This window comes from Neophocaena asiaeorientalis, unplaced genomic scaffold, assembly GCF_003031525.2.
Source record: "Neophocaena asiaeorientalis asiaeorientalis breed wild unplaced genomic scaffold, Neophocaena_asiaeorientalis_V1.1 scaffold357, whole genome shotgun sequence".
In the NCBI taxonomy this organism is placed as follows: domain Eukaryota; kingdom Metazoa; phylum Chordata; class Mammalia; order Artiodactyla; family Phocoenidae; genus Neophocaena; species Neophocaena asiaeorientalis.
Genome location: NW_020173270.1, coordinates 1024331 through 1033619, shown reverse-complemented (window position 1 = coordinate 1033619; position 9289 = coordinate 1024331). Strand labels below are relative to the sequence as shown.

The following is a 9289-nucleotide window of genomic DNA, read 5'->3' as shown; positions in this document are numbered from 1 at the left end:
GCAGGGGTTGGGGGGGGCGGTGGTGGGGGGGGGGGGGGGGGGGGGAGGGCTCAGGGCATTGTGAGGAGCTGCCTGACGCCAGCTGGATGGAAGAGGAGACAGCTAGGAACAGTGGCAGAGGGAACAGCCTGGAACCTTAGGCACCTGAGGAGACGACGAGGCTGAGGCACATCCTGGCAAGGTGGTATCAGGAGGAGCCTCAGACAGGTTTTGAGAAGAGAGAAGAATGATCAGGGTTAGGACCAGGTATGATCAGATTTGCAGTCAGATCAGAGCTGGCGGTCTGGGGGAAGGCAAGCAGGGGAGTAAAATCGTGGAGGCAGAGAGGCCAGAGAGAGGCTGCCATTTCGGCAGAGATGTAACTTAGGTCCAGCGCAGGACAGACCGTTGCCCCAATCTGTCCCTCATCTTGGGCGCCCATCGTGGGGCATCCTTGATTTTCCTCTTCCAGGCTACCCAGCAGATACCTGGGCACTGGGTACCCATTCCCAAGCCATCCCCCCGGCCGGCCAGTCACCCACGCCTGTCTGGTCTTCTCCTGCAAGTCCTCCAAAACAACTGGTGCCCCTCCATTCTCTTGGCTTCCTTCTGGTCCACATCCCCTCCATCACTGCTGAATGTTGGGCCTGAAGTTCATGAGACACTGGGCCAAGATTCTCCCAGCTTCAGGGGCTGTCATCCCCTGCCCCTAGCCCACCCCACAGTCCCACAAACCTGTCCCTTTGTATTTGTCCACAAAGCAATACTTGAGCTCATAGTCGCCGAGCAGGTCGTGCACCTCCTGTGGAGACAGAAGCCAAAGGACAGGGAATCACCGAAGGCTGAAGGGAGCAACCCAGTGCCACCTTCACGTGGACCAGCTATGAGGGCAGGTCAATTACCATCCCCATTTTACAAAGGAGGAAACTGAGTCTCAGAGCATCTACTTGCCCAAGGCCATTGAGGCCATACCTGGCAGAGCTGGGATTCAGAGGTTAGCTGCAGATCCCATGTTTTTCACCAACAAAACACACTATTATTAGAGAGTCAGGTGTGTCTGAGTTCAAGTCCCAGCTCTGCGTACACCCACAGGGAAGTTGTTTAACCCATCTGAACCTCAGCTTTCAAGACTGACTCTTTCCAACAACCTTGCAAATCAAGTATTAACAAATCCATTTTGTACATGTGGAAACTGAGGCTCAGAAAGGTGAAGAAAATTGTCACAGGTCATGCAGTTGGTCAGGGCAGCAGTGGGAATGCCACCCATGGGTACGTGACTGGGGACCCTGTGTACTTAATAAGCCCACATTGTGTGGCTTCACGTGCCTCCCCATTCCCTCCTACTGGCAGGGCTGCCTTCTTGCAAGCCAGCTATGGAGGCGAGGCTCTGGGGCCTGCTTGTGCCAGACACACTGTGCACCCTGCAGGAGAGACAGCGTGTTCCCAGCTGAGAGATGGTGGGCACTAGGAGGATGGCTGACTCTAGAAACAAACCAGACTATGCTTAGGGGTGCCTGCCCCAGGTCCGTCCCCAAGTCACACTCCTCCCAACACTCCTAGGGCCCCACCAGCCATGTGACCACCCATGGGCAGAGAGAGCCAATGGCAGGTGTGTTGGTGGGCCAGAGACCAGAGATTCTCCACAGCAGGAACAAAGAACCCATTCCATCGCTGATGGGCAGGGCAGACCAGATGCAATCTTCCTGGGTTCAAAGAGCACTGGGAAGTCCTGCCCCATTTGGCCCCAACAGAAGAGCACCCTTGGCCAGATCATCCAAGTGGGGGCTACGTGGAACAACACCCCGCCCCCTTTTCTGCAGGTCTGTGGCATGGGGACAGGAGGAGACTCCATTTTTCCAAATTAATCCCGAGGCTTTTGGGGAAAAAAGACCCCAGAAGCTGCTATAACTTCCGGATCTACCTCTAAAAGGAGTTAATAAACGCTTGCTAGGAAAAGGCATAGTCTCGTCAACCATGAAACTTATGGATATGAGGTCCCACCACTCCATGGTAGAGCAGGAAGAAACTGGCGTCCCGGTTTCCACAGTCCCAATCTGGCTGCCCATTCACAATCCCCCAACGTGGCCAAAGCTGCCCGCCCCCTTCCATTCCCTCCCCCCTTCAATCACTTGGTTTCGTCCAAGCCTGTGGTCCCCTAACAACGTCCCCTCAATCAAGTTGGTTTCACCCTCCATCTCCGACCCCCCACATCCCGCTCTTGGTCTCTCCCGACCCCGCGTGGATCCCGCGCTTGGACTCAGCCTACGCCCCCCCGCCAGAGCGTTGGTGTCGCCCGGTTCCCCCCGCGCACGCGCACGGTGGTATTTCCCGCCACGCTCCCACAGGGCACCCCCCCCCCCCCACCCCGGGTGGTCCCGTCCCCCGGGAGGCCCCGGATCAGTATCTTGCGGCGGTTACGGAACTGGCGCTCGGTGTGTTCCAGGCGTTTCCGGATCTCCTCTGGATCTAGCGGCGGCAGTTCTTCTTCGGGCGCCCGGTGCTCCGCGACATCACCAGCTTCAACCTCGGCCCCAGCCTCCGGGCTCAGCGGGGGCCGGTGAGTAACGGACACGTCGGCCGCCATCTTGGGAAACCCGGCGCCTTCTGGGACCAGCGAGCCGAGGCGGAGCGGCATAGAGCGGCAACGAGGGCGCGTCCGCCGATTGGCCGAGAGAATCCCCGCCTCCTTCCCGACCCCTCAGCCCATTGGATAAGGCCCCGCCCGCCTCTCAGAGTTCACGCCGCGTCTGGGCGCTACAGGCTCCGCCCTTTTCCGCTATCAAGGTGTCACTCAAAGGACGCGCGGAGCAGTGGGATGGCCAGCCACGGTGTGCGGATTTTAAAGCCTTTATTAGTGCGGAATTCGGGGATGCAGCCAAACTTCCGTCGTCTTTGCCCAGTATCACGGCACTTTGCCCAGTATCATGGCACTCTGATGCTCAGGATAACTCCACTGCCGCAGCCTCGTCGGGCTGTTAAGGCGCGAGGGGCAACCGGGTGCTGCTTTGCCTCACATGGTAGATGTCACGCCGCTTCTGCACCCCAAAGACGTACACTGAGGCCGCAGCGAGGATCACCAGGCCCAAGATCGTTAACACCCCCAGGACAATGGTGATGGCGATGGGGTTCCGACCTGTGCAGAAAAGCGAGGAATAAATACACGCGTCTCGGCCCCTCCTAAGCTTGCCCGTCTAGAATAAATACGCCCCGCCTAGGCTCACCCTGAACATCCATCATCACTGTCAGAACGTCCGTGCCCCGTGAGCTTGCCGCTTGGCAATAGTAGGTGCCACTATAGTTTAACCTGACGAGGAATGGGATGCCGACGGGCACCTTGAACATAGAGCCTTCCTGCAGACACTGTAGTTTGGGGTTCGGGTTGCCCCGGGCCTGGCACTGCAGGATATGCATAGTCCTGTCTTTCCACGTCAAGCGCTGGGGACATTTAGCTCGGTCAATCTTGGGGCCGTCTGTGGGACCACCAAATGATTAGATACACCCGAGGCACAATGGGACAAGGGAGAGACAAGTCCTCCCAAATCAAGGAAGCAAGGGATTAAAGGTCAGAATGACCTGTGCACACAGGACACGCAACTGGACGCTCCTGTTACGGTGCAAGATCACCCCATGCACCTCGAGGGTGGCATTGCAGAAGAAGGTGCGCCTGTCGTCCTTCGCAGTGGCGTTTAGCTGAAGGTGGGCAGGCTGTCCCGGTGCCGCGGCTGGAACTCCGTCCAGCGTGACCCGGACTCGGGGTCCGGCCGCGCAAGTCACAGTTACTGTGGTCCCCTCGGTGGCGTTAGGTTCTCTCAGGGTCAGGTTGGGACCCTGGAAGCCTAAAGGCGGAGCATTGCCCAGGAGTTTGATGACCACACACCTCCCTTAGGTCAAGCCCCGCCCCCACCCGCCTCCTTCCCCTCGGAGTATCCAGGCTACGCCTTCATCTACTCTGCAGTCCCCGCCCAGTTTGGGGCGCTCAGGCTCTTCTTCTCGGGTCACTTAGGTCCCGCTCCTCTCCGGTTTAGTCTCCGCCCAATGCCACGCCCCCTTGAGCTATGGAGGCCCCGCCCCTTGCCTCCTGAGCTGTTTTGGCTCCGCCCCCTCTTACTATAGGCCTTCACGTTCTCCCGGGTCTCGCGGCTCTCGCCCCCCAAGGTCACGTTGCAGACAATCTCCTGAGTGCTCTCCTGCTCTGCTTTCGCTGTGGCTGTGGCCGTGAGTGTGTCACCGTGGCTCACGACTGTGGCATTCAGCATCTGGTCCCCCAGCGCCAGTTGCACCTGGGCCTCCGATGCTGGGAACAGCCCATCCAGGGTGCAGTCAACGGGCCACGACGTTTCCACCTCCGAGAACCGGGGGACAACGAGGCGCGGGGGGGTCGTGGGCATGGCTTGAAAGAAGGGTGGGAGTGAGCGGGAGGAGGTCTCACAGCCGTGGAGGCCCCTTTTCCCATGACACTCATCCCCACAAACCAGGGTCCTTCTTTCCCAGGATACCTTGCGGCCTGGGTCACCCCCTTCCCAGGACACACACTCACAGCCTTCTCCAAAGGTCCTATGGCTGCGAGCCTCCCATATGAGGCTACCCGTGGCTAAAGGCATGTTTTCCCAAAAGCCCTTGAGGTCCAGGGCACCCCCTTTTCAGGAATCCCGCCGCCAGGGCACCCTTACTCTGGCTCCGCTCATCACCCACCGTCTGCAGTCCCTTCCCTCACCAAAGGTTCGGAGCTTCCTGGGGGCCGAGCTGTTCTGGAACAGTCCCAGCCCTTGGGACCGCAGGTCCAGCTCCGTGCGGCAAGAGAAACTGGCGCCATGGTCATCTCTGCTCGCCAGCACCGTGACCGTGACCTCGGCAGGCTCCCCGTCTCCCGCTGGCTGACGGCCCAGCTCCTCCTCCTCACGAAGCAGCACCACGGTGAGGTGGTCCCGGGGGGCCCCACTGGACACCATGCAGCGCAGGGTGAGGTTCTCGCCCACGGGCTGCCAGAGGGGCAGGGGGGCCAGCTCCACGCGTTCCGGGAACCCTGCGTGGGGGGTATATGAAGGGGAGAGTAGAACTTAGCAGCCAGCCTGGCAGCCTCCACACTAGGGAGTGGCGAGGAGTCAAGGGTGGCCCAGTGCAGAGCTGTGAACTTTGAGTTAATAAACCTCCAGGGCTTAGAAATGTGCTAGTATAAGTGTTTGCTGTTACCATTAGCACCGTGATGATTATTTCCTGTCTTGTCGGACGCCTTGCCAGGCACTGAAATAAAACTCAGATTTTCTGTTCCCAAGGACCTCACCATTAAGGGGGGAGGGGAAGGAAGGAAGGGGACTAAAGTTTATGGCCACTTATGATGTTAATAGTAATCATAAAATTTCCTGTTTATTTTGAGTTTTCCTTAGACTCTCCAGATGTCATCCACCTTCATTCACACAGCAACCGAGTGAAATCTCTTCTATTATTCTTCCCTTTTATGGATAGAGAAACTGAGGCCTAGAGAGGTGAGGATGAGGTGATCTGCCCAAGGACGCACAGCCAGGAAAGGGCAGAGCCAGGGTTAGACGGGGTTTTTCCCAAACTCTAGACCTGTGTGTCCACCTGCCTCCTTGATATCAGGTCTAGAAACTCCCCTGACCCCTCCTCCCAGCTTCTGGCCTGGACTCTGGTCTTGGCCTTTCCCAGAGCTTGGTCTAGCCCTCCCCAATCAGTCCCAGCTGCTCAAGGCCTAGGGCAGCCTCTGAGGGTGCTCTGCACAGTCCTTGGGGACTCAACAGCCCCAGGCTGGGTCCTCTCCCAGCTGCAGCTGCAGTGGCCCTCACAGGCACACATACCAAACCCTGGGCCTCCTTTGGGGGAGCATCTCTCAAGCCTGGATCTCAAGCTGTCACCCGCAGGCCTACGGACTGGCTGCTATGGAAAATATTCAACATCTAACTGTAATTTTAGAATATTTAACAAGGAGGCCCCCATCTTAACCTCTGGTTAAGGGACAGTGGTATGCTGGCCAATGCTGATTATGCTTGGGCTCTCTGGGGTGAGACGGGGGAGCCCCAACATGGAGCATTTGCCGATTTCTGTGGTGTAAGTACTTTGGCTGATTTCAAGCTACTCAGTGTGACACATTGAGTAGCTTGAAATCAGCCACTCGGTGAGCTGGGAAGAGACGAGCACCATGGACTCTCATGAGCCAGGACCAACAGGCTCTCGCACAGCACTGGACAGAAGCATCTCACGGTCGCACAGATGGGGACACCCAGATACACACGTAGGCAAACATACACACACGCAGATGTACATGTTACAACAGAAATACGCACAAAGACATATACAGACACGTACTGACACAGACATCCACACTTGCTCACACACAGAGATACACAGGCACAGATACCGACATACAGACATATATAGACATTCACACAGAGAGATATACACAAATCCAGAGACACATACACACAGGCACACACAAACATACAGACAGACACATATACAGACACACAAGTACGCTCACACGGTCTCACAGAGATAATGACAGGTACAGAAGCTCACAGACACACACATAGGTACACAAACACGAATACAGACACTGGTGCACACAGGAGGAGCACACACACAGTTACACATGTACACTACACTTTTCTATGGCTTCACAAAACAGTAAGCACCATGACTGATGTACTCTGCTACTTTCTAGTCTATTGTTTTGTTGTTGTTTTTTTTTTGGCCACACTGCATGGCTTGTGGGATCTTAGTTCCCTGACCGGGGATTGAATTCAGGCCCTTGGCAGTGAAAGCATGGAATCTTAACCACTGGACCGCCAGGGAATTCCTCAGATATATTTAAAATGCTTATTGGGACCCAAATAAATTAATTCACAACTGCTGCCCTGGCATGTGGTCGAGATGCATCTCTCTGTCTCTGTCTCTGTCACACACACCTACACACACACATTCAGGTCCAAGCTCTGGGTCAGAGCCCAGGTCTATTCCTGCAAACTCAGGACCCTCATGCCCACCCCACTCCCCTGCACCATTGGTTACCTAGCCCCACTGCTGCCCAAAGCCAGCTCCACCTCCAGGCACAGCCACTCACGGTACACTGTGATGTTAGAGAAGCCTATCATCTGGGAGCCATTGCAGAAGCCAGAGCAGAGGAGCTGGATGTCACCAGTCACGTTGCTGAGTTGGAAGGCTGCCCAGCCCAGGCCACTGCCCACCGACTCCTTGAGTAGGGACGTCTCCAGGGAGATGAGTTCAGCGCTGGGGCAATCTGTACTGCAGTTTACCAAGAGGGACCCTCCGGCAGGCACCACTGGGTTCTGCGGCTCCACTCGCAGCTGGAACTCCTGCCCTTGGGTACCTGGGGGAACAGAAGGAAGCTCTCCTGGGGGTTCCAGTGTCCCCCAACCCACCCATTTGCAGGCTCCACCATTCAAAACTTCCTCTTGCCGAGATATGATGGTCTCTGCCTTCATGGTGCTTCAGTTTAGTGAGGAAGACAGATGATGGATCAGGAACCAAGGAGAGCTGGGAGGGAGGCCAGGGGAAGCCCTGATCAAGCCTCTAGGAGGAAGTGAGTCAGGGAAGGCTTCCTGGAGGAGGGGACCACTATGGTCAGTTTTAAAGTGTCAAGGAGGCGTTAGCCAAGTGAAAGGGAAGAGTGAACCTGGCAGACTGAAGAGCATACGCAGAGGTTGAGGGTCCAGAGGAACCAGGGAGGGAATGCGTGCATGCATGCGTGCTTGTGTGTGTGTGTGTGTTTAAGTGTGTGGGTGTGTGTGCGTGTGTTGTGCAGAGGGAGAAGAACAAGTCAAATGCAGGGACTGTGTCTCTCCGGGAGCCCTGAAGGCTGTGTTAAGAGGCCACCACTTTCTCCCGAGGACACTGGGGAGCCCCCTGGCCGATCTGAGTTTAAGAAGTGTTATTGGCACAGCCCGGGCAGTAGGGTGTGAGGCGCTCTGTTCTCCTTCCCCTCCGCCACCAATCCCACAACTCCAGCCCTCCCCAGCTTGCTGGGCCTCACCTGGGGGCAGCAGACAGCAGACTAGAAGCAGAGAGATGAACGAAGTCCAGCAGGCCCTGGGCAGCGGCCCTGAGGGCATCATGGTGGCCAGCCTGTAGGAGGAAGTTGCCTTAATGAGGCGCTGGGCACTGGAGAGCAGGCGGGTCACCCAGGGGAAGGAAGCACAGCCACCGCAGTTAAGAATGCAGAAGTCCAGGGGCTACACCTTGCCCAGGCCTAGGGAGGGGCAGGGGAATATTGCGCAGCCCCAGGGCTCCAGAGTCGGGGGCCCAGAGAGGTGGAGGGCGCTGGCCAGTCTCCAGGGAGTCTCAGGTAGGGTAGACCTCAGTCACCGCCCCTCCCCTCACCCCCGGCCCCCAGATGAACCCACAGGAAGTGCTAATGCAGTCTTCTTCCTTTGTTTTTAGCACAGGAAAGCCTGGAGGGGGGAGGGGGTGGAGGTGGTGAGACACCTCCTTCCTGTTGAACTTAGGTGAAGGAGGGGTGTTCTGTTCCCAGAGAGGAAGTTAACGGGGGATAATCAGACACTTTCCTTGAAGGGATAGGGTGGGATTTCAAGGCAACATTTCAAGGAGGCAACAACAATGGGTGGACTTCTAGGCAGGGCTTCGCGCAGTTAGCGCAAGATCCCAACATTCCTGGGGGGCAAATAAGAGATTTGGGGGGTGATAATGAGGGACCCCTAAGAAAAGTGAAGCCATGAAAATGAGCAGAGCCCACATTTATTGGGGACTTGTGCTAGGCTCTGTGTTGGCTGCCTGGGTGGCTTTTATAGGGTCCCTTATCTTTGAAGATCTTGTGGGTGGGGTCCCCCATTCCCTGTGTGCAGTGCTGAGGTAGAGTGCTTGGGGGACAGCTAAATCCTGAGCCACCGTCTGCCAAGGGTGCTACTTGTAACCGGCTCTTACCCCTGTCCGCCTCCCACCTTGCCCTTCTTCTCCAGGTAGCTGGTCTCTTTATCCCAACAGCAGGGACTTGGCGGGGCGGGGAGAGGGGTCAGGTGGGGACTCCCACCTCCATCAGTTCCATCTCTCAGGCCTCTGACCTGCCTCCTGTGCCTCTGACCTGAGCTCCAGAGAGGGACCTTGTTGAAGATCTTGATGGCACTCAGCATTCATCCACTCTCCCCATCCCTAAGGCCACACCCCCTCCTCTCTCACCTGGAGTACCCTCCCCAATGAGGTCTCTCCTCGCCTGCCCCGCCTCCCAAAAATCCGTTTCGCACATGGTTCCCAGAGAGCAACTAAAACCCAAATCAAAAGTATTTGTAAATAATATATCTGATAAGGTATTAATATCCAGATT

General features: G+C 56.6%; 2 protein-coding genes across 8 annotated transcripts in view; both read right to left on the bottom strand.

Annotated features, from left to right (window-relative positions):
• Positions 1-2727, bottom strand: part of RAVER1 (ribonucleoprotein, PTB binding 1) — a 12756-nt gene extending 10029 nt beyond the window's left edge. For all 3 annotated transcript variants that reach the window (XM_024745733.1, XM_024745735.1, XM_024745736.1), the window contains exons 1-2: positions 2348-2727; positions 715-784 (exon numbers count right to left, since the gene is read on the bottom strand). In XM_024745733.1, the coding sequence (XP_024601501.1) occupies positions 715-784; positions 2348-2614 (337 nt within the window). In that variant the 5' untranslated portion in view covers positions 2615-2727. The remainder of the gene's footprint in view (positions 1-714; positions 785-2347) is intronic.
• An 84-nt stretch (positions 2728-2811) lies between these two features.
• Positions 2812-8318, bottom strand: ICAM3 (intercellular adhesion molecule 3). Of its 5 annotated transcripts, XM_024745737.1 has the most exons (7): positions 8190-8250; positions 7985-8076; positions 7055-7321; positions 4694-5002; positions 4088-4369; positions 3201-3449; positions 2812-3112 (listed from the first exon to the last, which is right to left on the bottom strand). In XM_024745737.1, exons 2-7 carry the CDS (start codon positions 8064-8066, stop codon positions 2955-2957), a joined length of 1347 nt encoding a protein of 448 aa, XP_024601505.1. In that variant the 5' UTR covers positions 8067-8076; positions 8190-8250; the 3' UTR covers positions 2812-2954. The 5 variants fall into 5 exon arrangements, with proteins under 5 accessions (XP_024601505.1, XP_024601509.1, XP_024601507.1 ...); XM_024745739.1 differs by lacking the exon at positions 3201-3449 and adding an exon at positions 3613-3815 and having other exon boundaries at positions 2924-3112; positions 7985-8317; XM_024745738.1 differs by lacking the exon at positions 2812-3112 and adding an exon at positions 3553-3815 and having other exon boundaries at positions 3265-3449; positions 7985-8318.
• Between the last annotated feature and the right edge of the window lie 971 nt (positions 8319-9289).

What these genes read in the sequence shown, in the direction of transcription:
- ICAM3 (XM_024745737.1), bottom strand. Translation starts at nt 8,066, where the DNA reads ATGATGCCCTCAGGGCCGCTGCCCAGGGCCTGCTGGACTTCGTTCATC. An exon ending in CAGGAAGCTCCGAACCTTTG is followed by an intron (nt 4,370 to 4,693) that starts GTGAGGGAAGGG and finishes CCTTCTTTCAAG; the next exon opens with CCATGCCCACGACCCCCCCG. An exon ending in GGAGAACGTGAAGGCCTATA is followed by an intron (nt 3,450 to 4,087) that starts GTAAGAGGGGGC and finishes GTGGTCCCACAG; the next exon opens with ACGGCCCCAAGATTGACCGA.